Source organism: Dysidea avara, chromosome 5 (genome assembly GCF_963678975.1).
Source record: "Dysidea avara chromosome 5, odDysAvar1.4, whole genome shotgun sequence".
Classification (NCBI taxonomy): domain Eukaryota; kingdom Metazoa; phylum Porifera; class Demospongiae; order Dictyoceratida; family Dysideidae; genus Dysidea; species Dysidea avara.
In genome coordinates, this window is record NC_089276.1 from 7,882,149 (window position 1) to 7,905,397 (window position 23,249).

Here is a 23,249-nt window from a genome sequence, read left to right on the forward strand (position 1 = left end):
CTGATGATCTCAAGTGTTATCTACCGATAAAGTCTCATATGGACTCCACTAATCTCCAAAATGACTTGAACTTATTATTTAAGTGGAGTACAGAAAACCTTCTTTCAAAGTTAATAAGTATGTGATCTTCCAGTGTTTACCATCATCAACTTCAGCTAATGCCGTTTACAGTCTTGACAATTTTGAATTATCCTATATGTCTCAACACAAAGATCTTGGCATCATTTTACAGTAAATTTAACATGGCAATCCCATTACGAAGCCATTACAGTTAAAGCGTACAAATCAATTGGTTTGATACGGTGAACATTCAAAACTACTACACCAATACAAGCCAAAATTACTCTTTATTTGACCTTAGTCAGATCAACTTTATTGTTTGTGGTGGCCCAATCTCATTAAGGACATTTTGATGTTGGAAAGAATTCAGCAATGTGGTACCAAATTCATTTTAAAGGAATTTTTTATGGATTATAAGGCAAGACTAATTGATCTTAAATTATTACCCTCAATGTATACATTCGAACCACAGGACATTCTATTTTTCATAAGATCATTAAAGCATCCTACCCCCAGTTTTAAGATTTCTAACTATGTTACTTTCAACAGTTCTAATACAAGGTCTTCAAACATCAAACTATGTCACAAGATTTCAAGTAACTCAATTAGATGTGCCAATTCCTATATATATACGAAAAATTTGGAATTTTTCAACTAGAGTAAGGACCATAACACATCGATAAAAAGTACTGAAACAAGCTGGAGTAGTGCACAATATTAAATCACAGTAAAACAATAAGAAGTGTTATATCCCTACTGTGCTCAAGATACCATAATGGAAATGCACAGTTGGGATATAACACTTCTTATTGTTTTACTGTCATTTAATATCATGCATTACTCCAGCTTGTTTCAGTACTTTTTTATCGATGTGCTATGGTCCCTACTCTAGTTGAAAATTCCAAATTTTTCTGTGTACTTGTTTGTTAACTTTTTTTGTAAATAATTATTATGACTGGTGAACCCACGCATACCGCATCTGAAATGGCGCCACATTCCCTAATTATCATCTGAAAAGTGAAGTATCCATTGTGCTTCGTTGTCAGCTAGGTTCAAAGCGTTATGCAGCATTTCGAATTAAGAACTGTTCAAAAAGCACCTCTGCAATCCACGCATGCCAAAAGAAAGAAATGGTGCCATGCACCCCAGTTATATCATTTATCGTTTGAAAAGTGAAGCTTCTTTGTTGGCTATGTTCAACCCGTTACACAGCAGTACGAATCAAAAACTGTTTGAAAAGCACCTCTGCAATCAAAGTAGTCACTATGAAAAATACAGACTTTTCTGTTACTATGGGAAGCCATCACGTGCTACCGCCAAATTGACACTTTTCGCTGTCAGCAAAGATGAATGGGACACAAAGGAGGACACTGGTAAGTCTATGAAGAATGTATTGTACGTACTGCGGTATGCCAAAAGACACCAGTCGTGCCGAAGCGATGTCAAACTGTGAGAGAATCAAGCCAGTAGCCTTAGCCGTTATCGAGTCATGCTTGTCTGGAGGCATCAGTCAGTCAGGCAGTCAGTCAGTAGAAAATTCCGTTAAATAAAGTTTTTTTTAAAATTCCGTAGCAACTTGTTGAAAGCATTTCGGGTCGATCTGAAAACTTGTTTGGGCTTAGTTTTACCTAACCAATACTGCCTCATCGTCAGCAGGTAAAATTGAGGCTGATTTTTGGGTGATATTATTTCGTGGGCCACGCCTACTCCTTTGTGGTCCCTACTATACAGTAACTATCATACTGTATGATACACTTCCCAGATTTATGGAATGCTCTGCCAATAATTGTGACCGGATCTGCGAAAACAGAACATAATCGCATATTTTTTTGAATTCCTGTTTATTAAATATCTATATTCTACTTAGCCAAGTGTACCCACTGGCAAAGTTTCAGCTTCATATGCCAATAACTTTGGGAGTTACAGCCGTACAAAGTAGCAACAACAGAAAAATCGATTTGTACAACAACTATAGGGAAAATAAATTACAGGTGCTTACAAAAACAGCTGTAACTTACCAACAGATCAAGGTACGGAGCTGAAATTTTCACCATCGTGTTCCCCATGAATAGGGGAAGCAATTACTGGGTAAGTGTTTTCTTTACTCACCCTTCCTTACTGCATACAAAGGCGAAATTCGTGATGAAAAATCAATTGCGTACAATCACTTCAACGTGACATGAACTAACGTTCATAACTTACGATTCCTTGGGTCTACTGCAACGAAACAAAGATTTTCCAACTCCTCTTGAGCAGGTGAATAAGATGATATCCAGGTTTGTACTTTTAGTCCCTTTCTTCACTAAAAAAGAGGCGGTCAAACAATTTACGGATTTTTTTTTCAATAATATGCAAGTATTTCAACCAATGTATTAAATGCTTTATACTGTAAATTTAGGCTTGTGCGATTATGTCCTGTTTTTGCAGATCCGGTCACAATTGATCTTACCTTTTCCATCGACATAATTAAGCAAAAGTTAAAGAACTATTAATGGGATCATTTTTAATTCAAATAATATTGTACTCTTCATTTTGTATGCCCTTGTTGTAATTGAACTAATCTCCCTTACCCTTGTAACTATCATTAATTTAAGCTGTAGTTAGCATTACTGTAATTTTCAAGTTGTAGTTAAATAAGTAGTTATAATTAATTGCCATTTTTCCTTCAGATCACTTTCAATTATACTGTCCTATCTTCTTTGTACCTCACCGTTTTCATAATTCCACATGTGTATCTGTAAAGTAATGAAAATAAAATAAGTATATAAATAGTATGCTTTGCTGTGAGGTGTATATATAATACCAGTTTAAGATGCGCCTGGATACAGTGTGAACAGCTTTCCCAGTTAGCTGTACAGGTATTGCAGCAACTGAAAAATGACAGTGTGGGCCTTGTAGGCTACCAGTACTTCTGTATCTTTTCAAGGGCATGTCCGTCTTGTACACAAATGGAAATGAAAAGCAGAGATGAGGCTTTGTCCGGGGACACCATAGATAGATAAACTATAAAACAGTTGAGAATGGTAATTAATGAATTATGAAATACATGAAGTAAGCATTCAATAGAAACAAATAACACCCTAGTTTTAAAGCATTAAAACTTATAGCAGGGCATAGTATTATATGCATGGTGCCTGTTGTTTAGAAGAACATCAAGACTAACTAATTGACTAACTGATGCACTCAGACAAACATAATGGTCAGCTTTGTACTTACAAGTTAGTCCCAATGCATGTCCTTTGGTAAACTATCTTACTGTTGTATGTGTTTCATCCTTCAGTTGCTCCGTACAATGTGGTCATCATGGGTGATAACACATATGATAATGGAGATCAGTTAGAGTTGAACTGTTCATCAGGGGGTGGACCAGACTTAGAATACAGTTGGAGCAGGACTAATACATTCTCAGCCACCACAACTACTAACACCAACACCCTTACTATTAGTGATCTAGCTACAGTTGATGGAGGGGAGTATACTTGTACTGTCGCTAATGATGCTGGGACTAGTAACCGTACCATCACTGTTTATGGTGAGTTTGCCATGCATGAACATGGCACATTTATGATAATAATTCAAAACACAGTTAGGTACAAATGGTGTACAAAATAGTTTTGATTTTTAGACTTTCTTAAGTCAAGAAAAATACCCCAAGTAAACGTTGGAGTGTTACAAATTGCAATGCATCAAAATATAGTTTGATGGGCTAAACCTTGATTCTTGATGAATTCGTACTACAAATGTATCATGCTGTTCACAAGTTTACTCAGTGCTTACCTATAACAGTTATTAATAGAAATGTCTACTGTATTATGTACTGTAAAGATGGTGGAAGTTCGACAAATACCATATAGTACGAAAATTTTACATGGAATTTAATTTACAGTAGTGCATAAACGAATGCTAGAATTGAGCATTCAAATGTTTGAATGAAAGTCTGCATATTATTCGAATGTTTCTAATATTTAAAATCCACAATCAAAATGTTTAATTATTGAATCTAAGGAGTAAGACTTATTGTTGTGAGGATTCTATGCACTTACTTGTTGAAATACTCTTTGATATAGACAGTAAAGTGAGTGTAAACAGTAATGAAGTAGTAGTTTTATCGCTGTAATCGACCTCACACCTGGCGCACTAGCCATCGCTTTTAGCTTCACATGCACCTGACTGTAGACAACAGGCTGTTAACTAAGTGTAAACAATAGCAAAGTACATGTTAACAACTTGATACCTGGCGCATGTCGTGTCCTGTACTATTTCAGCTGTACATGACCTAATTATATACACTGGACGCCCGCGTAAAAGATTCGAATGTTATGAATTTTTATTCACATGCTCCCAAACAAACGAACATTTGAATTTCAGAGCATTCATTTATGCACTAATTTACAGTTGGTATCACAACCATAAAATGTGATGATTTTGCAACTGAATAATGCAGCCAGCATAATTATATTTTATTATCTCAGTCATATCTATGATGCCCATATTTACTACAGAAATATCCTTGCTGAAGACAAGAGTATTTGTTGCTCAGCTAACGTGTTTCAGTCTTCATGAACTCAACACAACCAACATTCCAGTCGCAAGTTGCAGAAACCACACACTCCATACAATTATGTGGTGCCCACCACACAGGTAGAACTATATATTGAATGAATCTCGAGGTTTCAGTAAAGTACTGGTTAAGTGTGCCTTAATATTACTATCACTTATATTAAAATTTAGTTTAGTAGCATTATATAGCAAGATTATAATTTATGGTAATACAAATTAATTTCAAGTTTTGATATGTGTTAATGAAGTTGTTTTGCTCTCTCAACAGTTGGTCCAGTATTCTCTACTGATCCTGTGGGTCAGGATGTAGTGATTGGAAACAGTTTTACACAAGTCTGTACTGCAGAAGGCCTCCCCAGACCATCCATACAATGGTACCTCAACAATGCAATCATCACTGATAGCAGTAATAGAGTTATTGTTGATACTACCTCAATGAACAGTATCACTAGTACATTGACAGTTATGATGGCTGAGTTTAACGATTCTGGTGTGTACTACTGTGAAGCTGTTAGTAGTCAATCTGGTCTTGCTACTGTGAACAGTGACATGGTTAATATCACTGTAGGAGGTGAGTAGAGCACACACGAACACACACACACACAACACAACACTACATACACACTACATACATTACATACCATACACACTACATACACTACATGCCATATACATTGGCTTGTGTTTGAGATATTTTCTATTGATCAGATTTCATTGTGTAAATACAACAATGTAGCACAATATTCTCCACCTACAGTAGGAGTAGGTCACACTACTGTGCAGTAATATTACCCTTACTTTGTGGAAGCCTTGTAGTGTGCATTCTTCCTATAGTTTTCTCCTATTTCAAACTGATGAATGATGGAGTCAAATTGAAAAAAAAATTCCAAAGCAAGATGTGTTGGTGTAAAGTTATTGATAGTTGACAAAGCTTGTCAAGTCTGGGAAGAAATGTGTTCTTTTTATTGCATACTTACAAACTGTTTGTCAAAAATACCACTACAGAAAGTATGGGGTTAACATGTTGGTTGCTGTGGCCCACCCCTGAGAGTAGTGGCAATCGCCAACATTTATTCTGCTCATATATATGCAGTTATTTGCCTGGTTATCCACCCTTCCACCGCACCAAGCTCTATCATTGCCTACTTTTCCTAATGCTAAGTACGTAACATTTTCCACAAAGCCGGTAGCATACGTAACAATACACAACAGTGAACAAGAACACAATGGCACCATAATAGCAAATGAGATCATGAGATTATGCACGACAATATATAGATTATGTAATATACGATATAAAGAAAATGAGTTTGGATGAATAACGTGTAGTGTCCGGAACTTGATATATGATTTAGTATATTAATCATTGTAATCACGTGACTTTTTAGGTTAGCTTTTGAGTTGATTGCTGTAGCTTTTGTGTTTATAAGCTGTGTTGTTTTCTATTGATTGAATATTGATTGCTAATAACAAGAGTACATAATAATAGAAGAGGGAGGAGAGTGTCTAACTCTCAATATAATCCATACAAACACACTGCGCTCAAACCCTCCTACTTCAATCCATAAAACGTCTAGTAATAAATCAATACCTTTAAGTGAACAGAAGACTGTTGATATTTCCTAATTGAAGCAGTAGAAATGCTACAAACTCCTTCATGGAACAAGCCATTTGTCACCTTTGGTGGCTATAGTTGATTGCGCAAGGTCTGAGCACAGTGAGTTTGGTGAATCCACTGAAGTTAAACACTCTCCTCCCTACTCTATTATTATATACTCTTGCTAATAAAATCTATTGTTTATTTACTGACACAACAACTGGCGACAAGGATAGTGATTTGAACGCACGATGGCTGCTTACATTGGCTCACCAGGACCGTTCGATACTTGAGCTACTAATATATAGTCTGTTGCCAATAATCTGCAATCAACAAGAAGATGCATTGCTGCATATACAGCAATGTGTAACTATCTCTTGTATGTTGTGTATGCATAATACTGTAGACTGTGATCACTATGCCAACTAGTACCAATGCCACACCGCTGATTTTCTGGCACATCACCTGTGGCCTCTAGTTACAACAGAGTGGATTGTGCCATATTGGCTTGATTGGGATCATTTGCCAGTTGTGCCTTCACCACCTTGTTGTGTCACTTCATTGCTGGCTCATCTTCAGAGACATGTCACACCTACAATATAAACAAATCAATTAATACCACTATAGCTAACTTAACCTTTTTTTGTGCAAGTTGTATTAATTATTTTTATTATTGTGATTTTCTGATGCCAATTAAACTCCCTTGCCTGTGTACTGGCTGTGGCACTACAAAACACACACTGCTCTGAGTGCTGGCTATGGCACTGTTTATACATGCCCAATGGATAAGTTGCAAAGTTGGTGTATGCATGTACTTGGTTCAATGTTTTGTACATTTTTAGTGTGCTTTGTACTTCACCTGGCTTGCTAGCTGGAATTATTTTGCTGCAGTTGCCAATGGTCTGTGTTCTATAAGATGTATTGTTGCATATACGATAATGTATCAAGATACACGGTAGTGTGTCGTGCGGCCCAAGAAGCCGGCGTGCAACACCAATGAGTATATTGACAGGAAGAAAGAAAACGCAATTTTCGCACCTTCATAGCTCTGTGCTGCCTTGATGAAACAAGACGATTTTTGCTGTGGACATGCCCTCCAACTTCAGCACTCCACACATTCCAAATTTGAGCGAAATCGCTTCAAGTGTTCCCGAGATATGCAACTTCAAACATTGGCTTAGTTTCTTCGTTTTTTTTTTCTTTCTTCTTATTTTTCTTCCTCTTGTCGCACACTTACAAAAACTGCTATAAAACGTGACCACCATATCCGATTGCCTTGAAATTTGACACACAGAAGGGGGGTATAAAGGCGCATCTTGGTACCAACTTTGGCTGGAATACGATGAACAGGCAAAGAGTTATGAGCGATTATTCACGAAAGATAACACCAATATGTTGTCACGCCTACAGGGTAAACCGCATATGGGAAGAAGCTAAAAATCGGTGGGTGAATAGGTTAACTATAGAACCTCAAACCTTTTGTGGTTTGAAAGAAATTGAGCTAAAAACCAGGAAGATACAATGAAAAAATCAACAGTGTGTAACAATTACGCAATCAAAATTAGCTAATAAAAAAACCACTACTTGTCACGCCTACCAGAAAAACCGCTTGGAGTATTGCTTTGAAAATCACTGTACAGATGGAGTAAACAGCTTAGAAAGGCTCTTCAATGGTGTAGAAGAATCAGACTTAAAGCCACGGAATTATAACACGAAATCCAACTTGGTGTATAGTGCAGGACATCGTAACTTTCCAAAAGTAGTGTACCGTGTTTGTGGTGCCATAACTTCATGTGGGCTTGGTGTATTTCATTGAAATTTGGAGAGGTGGAGCATGTAACCATTGTGGTTACACAAACGGAAGTTGAAGCCATACCAATGCAAACTATTCGCGCGATGTAATAACTGGTTAAAATCAGAATTTCACATATGTCACTTTTTCTCCATATAGGTGTAAGCCACAAAGCTGAAGCTTGGTGAGAAAGGAGTACAGTGATAGCTCTAACTTTATACAAGACAAATTTTTGATATCTTCTTTTATTTCTATGTTATTGTCAATAAAAGGGAAACACATAAGTCACTTTTTCTCAACCAAACAGGCACCAATGGTCATGAAATTTGGTGCACACACAGACTGTAACATGTAAAAAAATTATACAAGACAGATTTTTTAAAAACAAATTTAGTCAAGAGTTACAGCTTTTTGAACCGGCTTTAATCTTTAAAGCCACACAAAATGTTTGAGGAATGCGTGCTGGTAACAAACGGGTTTAGCTTTATGGCCAAATCACTTGGCTTGTCTAACTCCATTGGCCTAAAACTATATATCAAAAGAAAGCCTGTTTATTGGGCTACTAGGGGAAGACTAAACAATCACTGTAACAACAGAGACTTACTTGCTATACAGCGATGAAGAACAGCGACTGGTTTTGTCGCAACGCCACAATCCATGCTTCGTCCGCCATGTTAGTGATGGTTTGAATCACGTGAGCTGCATATGGCCTTACTCGCCATTGAATGGCGAATCAGCCAACGGTTATTTGGAACGAATAGGAGCAACTGGAAACGAGTTATGGATTATTTTCTAAAGGTATGTAAAGGGTTTGCGTGTTTTATAAACTAAAATGTATTTTCACAGCGTATTTTGATCCTCACACTTTCGTTGTAGGGTAAATCCCTAGGTATCATTTAAATCCTTATTACATCACAAGTATAATGATGTTGATTGCGTAGCCGTAAGGTAAACACTTTGAATATTACAGCGCTTTGTTTACAAGCATGCGCAGCGATCGGTTAAGTTATACAGCATGTCGCATTTTTGGAAAGTTATGATGTCCCGCACTATAGCAAGTGCAAGATCGAGATACTCTAATAGAGCAATCATCCTAATAGAGCAGTCACCCTGAAGAGAATTCAAAAGATCAGCTAGAAACAAGTAACCTGTATAGAGATCAGCTACAAACAAGTCACCCTGTAGAGAGATCAGCTACAAACAAACCACCCTGTAGAAAGATCAGCTAGAAGAAGTTACCTTGTATGGAGTTCAACTACGGAAAGAGATAGTTCAGCTAGAAGAAATCACCTTGTAGAGTTTAGCTACAAAGAAACCACCATGTAGAGAGTTCAGCTACTAACAAATCGCCCTGTAGAGAGATCAGCTAGAAGAAGTTACCTTGTAGAGAGTTCAGCTACAAAGAAACCATCATGTAGAGAATTCAGCTGCAAACAAATCACCTGTAGAGAGTTCAGCTACAAACAAATCTCCCTGTAGAGAGATAAGCTAGAAGAAGTTTCCTCAACTACAAACAAATCACCCTGTAGAAAGATCAGCTAGAAGAAGTCACCTTGTAGGGAGTTCAGTTACAAAGAAACCACCATGTAGAGAGTTCAGCTACAAACTAGTGATCTTGTAGAGACATCAGCTAGTAGAAGTTACCTTGTAGAGAGTTCAGCTACAAACAAATCACCCTGTAGAAAGATCAGCTAGAAGAAGTTACCTTGTAGAGAGTTCAGTTACAAAGGAACTACCATGTAGAGAATTCAGCTACAAACTAGCCCTGGAAAGATATCAGCTAGAAGAAGTTACCTTGTAGAAAATTCAGCTACAAAGAAACCATTCTGTAAAGAGCTCAGCTGCAAACAAATCACCTATACAGAATTCAGCTACAAACAAATCACCCTGTAGAGAGATCAGCTAAAAGAAGTTACCTTGTAGATAGTTCAGCTACAAACAAATCACCCTGTAGAAAGATCAGCTAGAAGAAGTCACCTTGTAGATAGTTCAGCTACAAACAAATCACCCTGTAGAAAGATCAGCTAGAAGAAGTCACCTTGTAGAGAGTTCAGCTACAAAGAAACCACCATGTAGAGAGTTCAGCTGCAAACAAATCACCCTGTAAAAAATTCAGCTACAAACAAATCACCCTGTAGAGAGATCACCTAGAAGAAGTTACTTTGTAGAAAGTTCAGCTACAAAGAAACCATCATGTAGAGAGTTTAGCCACGAACAAATCACCTGTAGAGAGTTCAGCTACAAACAAATTATAGAGATGAGCTAGAAGAAGTTACCTTGTAGAGAGTTCAGCTACAAACAATTCACCCTGTACAGAGATCAACTAGAAGAAATTACCTTGTGGAGAGTTCAGCTACAAACAAATCACCCTGTAGAGAGATCAGCTAGAAGAAGTTACCTTGTAGAGAGTTCAGCTACAAAGAAGCCATCATGTAGAGAGTTCAGCTGCAAACAAATCACCTGTACAGAATTCAGCTACAAACAAGTGATCCTGTAGAGAGATCAGCTAGAAGAAGTTACCTTGTAGAGAGTTCAGCTACAAACAAATCACCCTGTAGAGAGATCAGCTAGAAGAGGTCACCTTGTAGAGAGTTCAGTTACAAAGAAACCACCATGTATAGAGTTCAGCTGCAAACAAACCACCCTGTAGAGAGTTCAGCTAGAAAAAATTTACCCTGTAGAGAGATCAGCTAGAAACAGTGATCCTGTAGAGAGATCAGCTAAAAGAAGTTACCTCGTAGAGAGTTCAGCTGCAAACAAATCACCCTGTAGAAAGATCAGCTAGAAAAAGTTACCTTGTAGATAGTTCAGCTACAAACAAATCACCCTGTAGAGAGATCAGCTAGAAGAAGTTACCTTGTAGATCGTTCAGCTACAAACAATTCACCCTGTAGAGAGATCAGCTAGAAGAAGTCACCTTGTAGAGTGTTCAGTTACAAAGAAACCACCATGTAGAGTTCTGTAATAAATATATGTATTATATATATAATTTGTACATTTATGGATAAAATCAGAAATATTTAAAGTATTCATCTGCTTCATCTTCTTCCTGTAGAAAAGAAAAAAAAGATAGGTTTAAAAAGCCCCAAAGCTGGCCATAGGCCGGCTTTGGGGTATGCAAATACAAAAAGAAGTGAAATCTAATCCAAAACAGCCAAACTGTAAAAAAAAGAGTGGCCCTCAAAAAGACTATGGTGAAAAAAGAAAGTTTTGACATACAACAAGGATCTTATCCGCTACGAAGTGTTGAACCATTTCATTTTCTTTCACACCTTCGTATTGTCACTGTGTTCGTTGGCCATTTAATAAATCACATGGTATCTGTGTATGCATCAAAATGAAAATCTATACTTTTAATTAATTTTGGTTGAGGCCTTCAATTACTAAAATTTGTGTCAAATTTCATAACTAACAGCCCCATTACCTTGCTGTGTATCATTTACATACAATGTATACATTTCATATTTACGTTATGTTTTAAAAGTTAATTGAGAAAAAAATCCATGACTGGACCCGAGAAGCTCAAACCTGCAGTCATCCATTTTATGTTTAAATGCTTAAAGGAGTCTGGCAGGTTGTCAGGATGTTTTCTCCTTGTTAATTTCATGTATTTGTATCCATAGGAACTTTAGAGAGTGACTTATTATCTCAAAGTACCCCTTGTTAAACCAAATGGACATTATTTTCATTTTAAGGCTTTATAACACAAGTGTTGAAGTTTGTAAGACACCTAGTCCTACAGCCTGTTTAAAGATGTTATATGTGATCGGATCTGCAAAAACCTGACACAATAGCACATTTTTGGAATTCCTGTTTATTAAATATTTGTAATCTACTTAGCCAAGTGTACCTTCTCGCAAAGTTTCAGCCTCATGTGGCAATAACTTTCAGAGTTACAGCCCTACAAAGTAGCAACAACAGAAAAATCGATTTGTATAGCAAGTATAGGGAAAATAAATTACAGGCGTTTACTAAAGTGATTGTAACTTACGAACAGATTGACGTACTGGGCTGCAATTTTCACCATTGTGTTGGCCATGGATAGGGAAATCATTTACTGGGTAAGTTTGTCCTTCTATCACCTTTCTTCACTGCATACAAAGGCAAAATTCGTGAAGAAAAATCAATTGCGTACAATCGCTTTGACGTGACATAAACAAATGGCCATAATTTGCACATCCTTGGGTCTACTGCAACCAAACAAAGAGTTTCTAACTCCATGTAACTTGGTGTTTACTTGAATACTCTAATAAGTTTTATTGCCTATCTGAACCCTCACAAATAGCCTTGTTAGTTGTTACTTGGTTGAACACCACTCTTATGCCATCATCTGATGAGCAGCATGGTGTCAAGAGAAAGTCAATAGGACAAAGTACAGCCAAGTTATGGCCTTTTATCCATCATTATGCGAAGAGCGAAGACAAAGAGATACTTCTTTTGTAATTGTTAGACACAGCGTGAAGTTCTGGGTTGGAGGGATGCAACAAAGGATGGATGGGACCATTTAAACCAAAATTTAACAGTGAGTAAAAGGGTGTTTGTAGAATTTAGATAACTTTAACAGTTCTTGTACTATAGGAGTTTGTTTTAAAAGGCATGCATAAAATCCAGTTTACCGGACAATGCATTTTCAGTGCTTATGCTTTTTAAAATGTATGCTGGCTTAAGGGATAAAAAAGACCAACGTCTACAGGGTGAACCGCTTATGAGAATAACTTAAAAATCAATATGTGTATAGGTTAACCATCATAGCTCAAACCTTTTGTGGCTTAAAATAAATCACATTGATAGTTATAGAATTACAAAGCAAAAACCAAACAACTGTAAATCGTGTCAAGATACTCTAATAGAACAGTCACCAAAAGTAAAAGGGTGCATGAAAAATGTATGCACCAGGGACCTCCATACTGAACACCCAAATCCTTAATCACTGGGCTGCTGCTATCACTGCTGTTCATCTCACTTAATTAATGAAAATCCTAGCTAAAATCTACTCAATAGTAAAAGTTCATACGTAATTTCATAGATCTACCAATGGAAAATCTAGAGCATTGCATGTGTGTTTTATTAGAAATCCTCAAGAAAAAAATGTGTGCTCTATTAGAGTATTACAAAAGTAATGAAATAAACTCTGCAATGCAATACTATTGTAACTTCTCTAGTTTTCATTTAATTGAGCCAATGTTATAGCCATTTTTGTACTGATCAGTGGGATAGTACACTATGATTAAGAACTACTCATGCAAATCGTCATCATTGCTATCATCATAATAAGTACTATATGCTAGCAAAGCTTGTGACAACAGGAATATTCTAGCATAAAAATGTGCAGAATTTTGCTTTGTTAAAAGTTGAGCAACTGCAACTTATCACTCTTTGCATGAAAAATTGAGTTACTCTAATAGAACAGTCACTGCAAATGAAAAATCCTAAAAGACAAATAGTACAATCATGTACAGCCTGTATACCGGAATTTACTTTGTTATAAAACACTATTGCAAATAAATACAGGGACTATCATGCAACTCTATAGCCATAGCCATGAACAAGCAAGCACAAAATTATAAAGTAATTGTCAATATTAATTGGTTGTTGCATAGATCTTTTGACTTTGGTAGAATTTTTCTGTATTGGTAGAACACTACTTTGTTATCATTGTATCTGTAGATAAGAACAATGATTTGTGTAAAAACAAGCCTTCAAAGCCAGTTTGCTTATGGTTGGCTTTGGGATATTTAAAATACAAAAAGAAGTGAATTCCATGCAAAAACAACCAAGCTGTAAAAAAAGTTGTGAAATCAAAGTGGCGGCCATGAAATGATGTTAATGATAATAAATTTAAAATTTATCATTAACATCATTGCAGCCATTTCATGGCCATCACCTTTGATTATTTTGAAGGCCGCACCCTTTTTATACAGCTTGGCCATTTTTGCATGGATATATGTAGCTTTATGGGTTGGATGATGGTCTTATCTGTGGGCTGTCACTCTAAAGTTCTATGGTTGAGCTAGTGGGACATTGTATGCCACTGAAAGTCCTCTATTATTTCAGAATCACCATACAAGAGAACTGTGAATGTCAAGAACAACACTATTTTACGGTACCACTCTCGCGTAATGTTACACTCGCTTGCATGCATGCAATTACGCGCGATTAAAAAAACTTGCTAAAAAGTAGGTGTGACACCTTTTTCGATCACAAGTCTTCATCCCTCGAAACAACAGATGAAGGCTCGCAAGTGAAACAGGTGCCACTCCCCCTTTAAATGACTTTTAATTTCACGCGTGCAAGCAAGTGTGACGTTACACTTGGGCGGTACCATATCTACTTCTCATTGGCATACATGCATGCACACAGTGGCGCAGGTGAATTGTTACTGTAAATTGCACTCCTGTTTAAAACTCATGTACTGCATACGGCTTTATTAAACTCGCTGACAGTGGATATTAGTTGCAAGTTTCCTAGAATGTTATCACAGATGATTACTTTCAGTCTGTAAAGATATAGTGAAATCTAGCTAAGTTGGGTAATACCCAATGTCCTTCCCCACTGTATGACATATACTTATAGAAGGAGTTAGTGTGTAAACTATTAAAGCATTACATCACAATTTTATGAGTACTGTGTACTTGTTTCCAGATCTTACAGTTACCATAGTCAGTAATCCAGCTGGTACAGCAGTTAGTGGATCTACTAACACATTTGACTATCCCATATTGAGTAGTGTAACTCTGACATGTATGGTGACATCAAGTGATGGGTCAAGACCTACAGTGACCAACTACCAGTGGGACACTACAGGATGTTACACTCATCCTGATCATAATAGTGGTAATCCAACATGTTTTCCTACTGGTCAGACAACACAAAGTGTAACTGGTAATGATTTAACTGCAAAGGATGCTGGTACCATCACTTGTACTGTAACCATTGGTGGTGTTGACTATACCAGTGGACCATTAACACTTCGTATATCAGGTATGTGAATGTGTGCAAACTACAAAGATACGTACTGTAGAAAGAAGGTTCCAGGACTTAGGAGGTGTGGAATTAACAGGTTGATGTCAGTGGCATAGTCATAATTTCAAGTGGTAGGGTAAATTGGGCACACCAACGTTTTATCCCTCACACAGCCAGCATCAAAAGAAATTGTTAATATGAAGGGAGAAGATTTAATATAAGGAGGGCTGTGGAGTGTAGCAAATGGGATTTCAAATCTTGTTTGTAGATAAAATACTTTGGTGATATAATGTGTATGTCCTATGTACTATAAGATTGTAGACTTCTGTAATTTAACTAGCCTCTATGCTGTTTACTTTTAGCATCTTCTTTTGTGTTAATTCACATCAACACCTTACTGGACTGTACATTTGACAAATGACTTCAGTGTGCTATAAATTTGTGTACTGGACCTTTTAAATGGTATTTAGTGGCAACTTTGGGTCCAGCAGAATATTTGTACATTGGCAATATAAACGTTTAGTGATATAGAAGCAAGAAGTTTCATTGTGGTTGATGGCACAGTCATACTATAGTAGTTTTTCAAAATAGTAAAATTTATTTTACAGCTTGAAATTGTTCTTGTACATGTTTTTCTACCACTGTGTATGCTGTAATGTTGAGTTGTGTTACATAGTGTGCTTTATACCAATGCCATGCTTGGTACATTATATGTACTTTTCTACCTATTAGGAATAGCCATGACTGGAGTATTGATTGGTAATAGTCAAATTGTTACTGGTAATCTCCTCACTGATTACTCAGTTATTAGAGCTACAGATAATGGTCTGGTTGCTCGTTGTGTGTCTGGACTAGGACCTACTAATAGTGATGATAATTCTGCACTGGGTATATGGTACTTTAATGGAGCTCCACTACCTTATGGACTATGTGAAGATCCTGTTGTCAATGTTATACAATCACGTATAGCAGGTCTCATGAATTTTGTTGGAGTAATCAATTTGTGGCAGTGTGAACCAACCTTGACTCTTGCTGCAGAAGGTGTTTACACATGTGTAATACTGGATAGTTCAATGATGAACCAAACAACAAGATTGGGTGTGTACTTTAGTGGAAGAAGTGAGTCACTTAATATGTATCCCATCACCTCATTGTTAACCATCTTCATATCTCTCTACACAGCTACTCCAATGATAGACCCTCCATCATCATCTACAGTAACAGTTGCTGTTGGTGATTCCCTCACATTGTCCTGTACCTCACAAGGTTCTCCCCCAGACACATTCACATGGAGGAAGGATGGTGGTCCAATAGTACAGTCCACTGGTATCACTACAGTAACTCATACTGATGCTAGTGCAGTGTTCCGTGCTGACTATTCCATTAACAATGTTACTACAAGTGATAGTGGAACATACACATGTACTGTCACTAATCCTATTGGAAGTGATAGTGAGACAATAACTGTTACTGGTATGTGCTACGCATACATGGTTTCATGCAAATAACTGTTCATCAGGACACACAGTAGTGTGTCGTGTGGCCCAAGAAGCCAGCATGCCACACTGTGGGTATATTGATAGGAAGAAAGAAAATGTAGCTTCATGATTCATTTTCACACATATGTAGCTTCGTGATTCCTTTACTGATTGGAACCAAGTTTGTTATAGAGATGCCTGCTATGTAGGGAGTCCACATAATAAATTTGAAAGAAATTGTCCCACCCATCTCCGAGATACAGGCAAAATGTTTTCATACTTTTTGCACTCTTTGCAAACTCCACCATAAAACACAAAAATCCTGTACTCCAATCAATCTGAAATTTGGCACATGTAAAGGGTTATTAAAGTGAATCTCAGTATCAGTTTTGATGGAAATTCTATCAAGATTAATTTTATGGAATTATGACCAATATAAGTATTCATGTAAAATAATATCAAACTTCTGTCATGCTGACAGGGATATAATGTAAAAAATAGCTAGTAACAATCACGCAGTTGAGTTTTGTTAAAATTGTTTATTTGTCCCACCTACAGTACTGTAGGCAAACCGTACTATAGAATATCCTTTCAGTGATTTACAGTAAAAAACACAACTCCGTGTAATAAAGTTTCTTTATAAAAACAAATACAGCATTTCAATAATTAAAAAAAAAAATGCCTGCCTTGCTCAAACTGTGGACAGAGAAGCAAACTCTGCTCAGTCCTGTGATGATGGTGCTTCATAATCCGGGAACCTATCCACCACACTAATGAACATGCACAAGATCCCCAACCACCCAGGGTCTCAACACAGAGGAGAGAAGTAAAAAGATGAAGTTAAAGAAGAATACTTCCTAATCTTAGCTGACTCTGAAGAGTATACCAGCCGGCTGGCACCACTTACGGAAGTAGACAAATTAGATGGGGCAAGGGTATCTGAACAGGTAAAGTTCCAGAGCAAGGGTTAGCCCCACCACCAAGGAATCAATGACATGCCATCTGGCCTCTTACGACACACACCAACAGGCTCCAAATCAGCAGGTACACCTTCAGATACCAGAGCATGATGAATAGTTTCATTCACTGCAGTGTGCTGTGAAACATGACCTGCAAGACAAACCTGAGTACAAAAAACATCAACTTTACTACCACAAACACACGTTTGTTCAGCAACGATGGGAACACCAAGACGTAGACCAAGAGCAATCCTCAAAGACTCATTATCCAGCTTAAGGAAAGTACAGGGAGAGCACCAAGTCATGCACCAGACTCTAAAGAGGAAGCTGACAATAAACGAGCCTTTAATGTGTTTTAGTATCAGAGGCAGAGTCCAAAAGAGATTAAAAATATGGACAGGTGTTCTTAAAGTAGTATCTGCAGTCCTCAGGGGGCATAGGATACTTACTGGTCAAAAGCCTCGTGAAGGAGAGAAGATTTAACAGTTAAGCCTGAAGGAGACAAGATGGAAAAAACTAGTTCAGAGCTCGATTGAGATACTCTAATAGTGCAGTCACCCTATTAGGACATTTGATAGTTAGCTGTGGAGAGTTCAGCTACCATGTAGAGAGTTTGGCTACAAACAAAAGTCACCCTGTAGAGAGTTCAACTACCTACATTACAAGTCACCATATGTGACCGGATTTCATATAACAAGGCTTCCACACACACAAAATCAAACTTACGATTTTACCAGAAATGGATTGCTGGTCTAATACACTATCATATTTTACACTGTACTTCCTTCAGCACTGGCAAGTCTGGTTTCTGTAGCAGCTTTCTTCCGACCCTGTCAAAGCCACGAGTGGGAGATTGGCGCCATTAAATGACCATGGCTTTGTGATGATGGTGTGTAGAGAGCTGGGACCTCACAGAGAGCTCGCCAATAGTGTTCTCAGTAAATTTGGAGTAATTTGAGGGCCATGGAAGGCCATGGAGAGCCCAAACTTGGCCTCTGGATTCCAATTGTCTTCTTGCTTCGTTTTATACCCCTATATTAAGACCACCGTCCACCCCCACCCTCCCACCCTATTACTACCACCTGTGATATTATTACCCGCTCGAAAAAAGCTGCCCAAAACAGGGCAGATGTTGGGTATCCGAAATGTATACACCCACTCAGTGATAGCTAGTGAACAGATGAACAATTGGTGCAAATTTTGTTTGCACAGCTGTAGGCACTGGGAAGTTATTACACAATGATTCCTTAAAATCGCCATATCTCCTAACAAAGCTTTGTGCGTCGAAGCCTTGTTTTGTCAAATTCAGTCACATATAGAGAGTTCAGCTACAAACAAGTCACTCTGTAGAAAATTTAGATATTGGGATTCTATAGTGTCAGTGGCTAGATTGTTCCAATCAATGGTGAATTTTCAATGATTTGTTCTAGTAAAAGGAATCTCAAAATGGAGAAAGTGGGTGGAATAAGTGGTGTTTGAAAAATAGCAAGAACTGATAATGAGTAAACAATGTCATAGAATAATTTTAGTCTTGTTATATATCACCAAACACCATTGTAAGATAGTTGAAACACTGCTGTTGTATGTGTAATCCAATTTCACCCAACACGCAGCACGTTATTATACCATCTCATGTCTTTCTGTAAGTAGGGGTCCAACACTGCTGCTCTAAGAGTGGTCTCACTATACTTGTATAAACTATGTATTTAGTTTCTGGAGTCCACTTTATTATAAGGTTATTGTCATATTGTAGCAGTAGTTTGTCTTGTTGATTTTTGATGGTTCAATGCAATGTACAAAAGTTGTAAATTGAGACAAAATACCATAGTTGAACTTCTACGTTAAATTGCACTACTTGGTTCAGCTCCCATACTGCGAATAGTTCTGGATGTCCAATAGCTTGGGTAGAGCTTCGACATCTGTGATTTTTTACCAGTGTAGTTATTTTGTTTGTTTTTCTTTGTTTTTCTTATTTGTAACAAATATATTTGTAAAAATTAAAAATTTTAAGTTTGATTAGGGATCATAGAAAAAAAGTAAGGAAACAAGGGAGGTCGCGTACACCTGCAGGTATACTAGTTAATGTTTAATTCTTAAGAGATGAATGATGGTAATACAGCATAGCTCAGTGGGAAAATCCATACTTTGATATTGAACAAAATAATCGTTATAACATGCCAATGTAGGGATTTTCTCACAGTAATAACATCATTCATCTTTTGTTTCGTTACTTTTTATTGCTTGCATCCCTACTTCATTTTTAAATTAATAATTTAGTATTATTTATGTGAGTACAGTGTCTATACAGGATCACAAAATTGCATACATAAATAAAAATACCATTTCAATTTAATATGAAGAGGAGTAATAAAGACTCGGCCTCCTTAAAATTTTCCAAAATAACACATTTCTCGACAAATCCTTTACCATATAAGAAGGACGGAATGGAATTTTTTCTACTTCTGCATTAAATAATTTTGTGGCATGTAAATATGGAAAGTGTCAATACCAAAAATTAACACCTTGATATGGTTTCGTTGCATGAAGAAGATGATGACCAGCATAATTAAAAATAAAAAGAAAGACAAGGCGCAGAAGATGGACACTTGTCGGAATTTCAAGACACATGCCAATGATGAGTTTGCTATTGTCGGGTAATATGGTGGTCGTATGACGTATTGTTTAGCCTACAGCCTTGCAACTACCGGCTATAAGGCAAAGTAAATTTTGGGTTTGTGCATTTTTTTAAAAGATCGGTATTCATTCTTCTGCAAAGATATACTGTATCTAATCCAAAACAGCCAAGCTGTAAAAAAAGAATGCAGCCCTCAAAAAGGCTATGGTTAAAGAAGATGTGAAATCCAAGGTGGCGGCCAAGAAATGGCTGTGATGGTAGGTTAATGGTAAAACTTTTAATAATGACAATTCAGGTGAATTTGGTGCCACTTGGTCTTGGAACAAAATTCACCTGAATTGTCGTTATTAAAATTTTTACCATTAACGTACCATCACAGCCATTTCTTGTCCGCCACCTTGGATTTTGCATCTTTTTTCACCATAGTCTTTTTGAGGGCCGCACTCTTTTTTTACAGCTTGGCTGTTTTGGATTAGATTTCACTTCTTTTTGTATTTGTATATCCCAAAGCCGAACTATGGCCGGATTTGGGGCTTTTTTAACCTATCTTTTTTCTTTACCACAGAAATAAGAAAGAGATGAAGAAGATTTTAAATACTTTAACTATTTCTAATTTTATCAGTAAATATACAAATTATATAATACATATATTTATTACATATCAATTATTGCCTATGGATAACTTGTTTGCAGCTGTCCTCTCTACTGGGTTACTTGAAATGTAACTGAAGTCTCTACAGGGTGATTTGCTTGTAGATGAACTCTCTACAGGATGGTTTCTTTGTAGCTGAACTCTCCATAGTGTGATTTGTTTCTATCTGATCTCTCTACAGGGTTACTTTGTCTGGCTTATCTCCCTAAAGGGTGATTTGTTTTTGTAGCTGAACTCTCTACAGGTCACTGGTTTCTAGCTGATCTCTCTACAGGGTGACTTGTTTGTGCCTGAACTATCTGCAGGGTGATTTGTTTGTAGTTGAATTCTCTACAGGGTGATTTGTTTTCAGCTGAACTCTCTACATGATGGTTTCTTTATAGCTGAACTCTCTACAAGGTGACTTCTTCTAGCTGATCTCTCTGCAGAGTGATTTGTTTGCAGCTGAACCCTGTATATGATGATTTCTTTGTAACTGAACTCTCTACAAGATAACTTCTTCTAGCTGATCTTTCTACAGAGCGATTCGCGTGTAGCTGAATTCTCTACAGGGTGATTTGTTTGCAGTTGAACTTTTTACATGATGGTTTCCTTGTAGCTGAACTCTTTACAAGGTGACTTGGTCTAGCTGAACTCTCTACAGGGTGAAGTTTTCGTAGCTGAACTCTCTACAGGGTGATTTCTTTGCAGTTGAACTATCTACATGATGGTTTCTTTGTAGCTGAACTCTCTACAAGGTAACTTTTTCTAACTGATCTCTCTACAAGGCGATTTGTTTGTAGCTGAATTCTCTACAGGGTGATTTGTTTGCAGCTGAACTCTCTACATCTTGGTTTCTTTGTAGCTGATCTCTCTACAAGGTGACTACTTCTAGCTGAACTCTCTACAGGGTGTTCTTTTCGTAGCTGAACTCTCTACAGGGTGATTTGTTTGCAGCTGAACTCTCTACATGATGGTTTCTTTGTAGCTGAACTCTCTACAAAGTAACTTCTTCTAGCTGATCTCTCTACGGGGTAATTTGTTTGCAGCTAAACTCTCTACATGATGGTTTCTTTGTAGCTGAACTCTCTGCAAAGTAACTTCTTCTAGCTGATCTCTCTACATGGTGACTTGTTTGTAGCTGAACTCTCTACAGGTGATTAGTTTGCAGCTGAACTGTCTACATGGTGGTTTCTTTGTAGCTGAACTCTCTACAAGTGACCTCTTCTAGCTGATCTCTCTACAGGGTGATTTGTTTCTAGCTGAACTCTCTACAGGTGATTTGTTTGTACATGAACTCTCTGCATGGTGGTTTCTTTGTAGCTGAACTCTCTACAAGGTAACTTCTTCTAGCTGATCTCTCTACAGGGTGACTTGCTTGTAGCTGAACTGTCTACAATATTAACTGGTTGCTGCTGGACACCCTACAGCATAGCTTGCAGTGTAATAGAAATCTATAATGGAGTAAGTCATAAACTAGCTGAATGCTCTATTAGGGTGACTGTTCTATTAGAGTACCACGATCTCGCATTTGCTACACGGAGTTGGCTTTTGAATCATAACTTTGTGGTTTGTAATCTGATTGTTCTGTACTACTGCAAGGACTTTCTACAGTGACTATTCCAGCTATATACTCATTTTCAGCTCACTGCTTTAAGCGGTTTGCCTGGTAGGCATGAAAATTATTAGTATTTTTATTCACGAATCTTGATCGCGCAATTGTAACACATCTTCGGTTTTGTGTCATATCTCCATGATCTTTATTTTGATTGCTTTCAAACCACCAAAAGGCACTCCTACAATGGTTGGTCTATCCACAAAACGATTTTCAACTCATTCCATGAAGCGGTTTATCCTGTGGATGTGACAAAAAATCGATCTTTTTTATGTGAATAATTGGTCATAAATCCTTAACCGTTCATCGGATTTGAACCAAATTTGTTACTAGAATTCGCCTTTAGACTGCCTTTCTGTGTGCCAAATTTCTAGGCGATCGGCATACGTGTTTGCGTTTTATAGCAATTTTTGCAAGTGTGCGAAAACACCAAGAAAGAAAAAAAAACTTTGGCTGTTTGTAACTTGGAAATGGCTTGAACGATTTCCCTCAAATTTGGAATGTGGACTACCCTAGCTGGCAGACAACTCTACTGCAAATTTGGTTCCCATCGGATAAGGTATCACCGAGATACAAAGGTGTGAAAATGACGTTTTCTTTCTTCCTGTCAATGTACCCACGGTGTGGCACGCCGGCTTCTTGGGCCGCACGACACACTATCGTGTGTCTTGATCTTACAGTAGTAGCACTTAATGTTGGTTGTGAAATAATAGAACCACGAACAATCAGCCATTTATTTCAAGCTGATATTGCTCACTTGTCAACCACCGTCCAATGATGGTAGTTGTTTTCGTAGGTGTGCAGGATTCCATGGTTCTCTTATGTGATTGATTAGCCACAAATTGTGGCTCCCGATTGCATGAGGCTTGGGGACGAAATACATTGGGGTTCCCAACTGTCGCGGATACGCGAAATAACTTGCCTTCTGGCATACTGATGTGAATGATCAGGCCCAACAA

The 23,249-nt window shown here is 37.5% G+C and overlaps 1 protein-coding gene across 1 annotated transcript in view; it reads left to right on the top strand.

Moving 5' to 3' along the window:
• LOC136255605 (uncharacterized) overlaps window positions 1-23,249 on the top strand; it is a 129,947-nt gene that overhangs the window by 39,511 nt on the left and 67,187 nt on the right. The window contains exons 9-13 of the mRNA XM_066048407.1: window positions 3,341-3,592; window positions 4,889-5,191; window positions 14,652-14,990; window positions 15,705-16,091; window positions 16,155-16,445. Coding sequence (XP_065904479.1) covers window positions 3,341-3,592; window positions 4,889-5,191; window positions 14,652-14,990; window positions 15,705-16,091; window positions 16,155-16,445 — 1,572 coding nt within the window. The remainder of the gene's footprint in view (window positions 1-3,340; window positions 3,593-4,888; window positions 5,192-14,651; window positions 14,991-15,704; window positions 16,092-16,154; window positions 16,446-23,249) is intronic.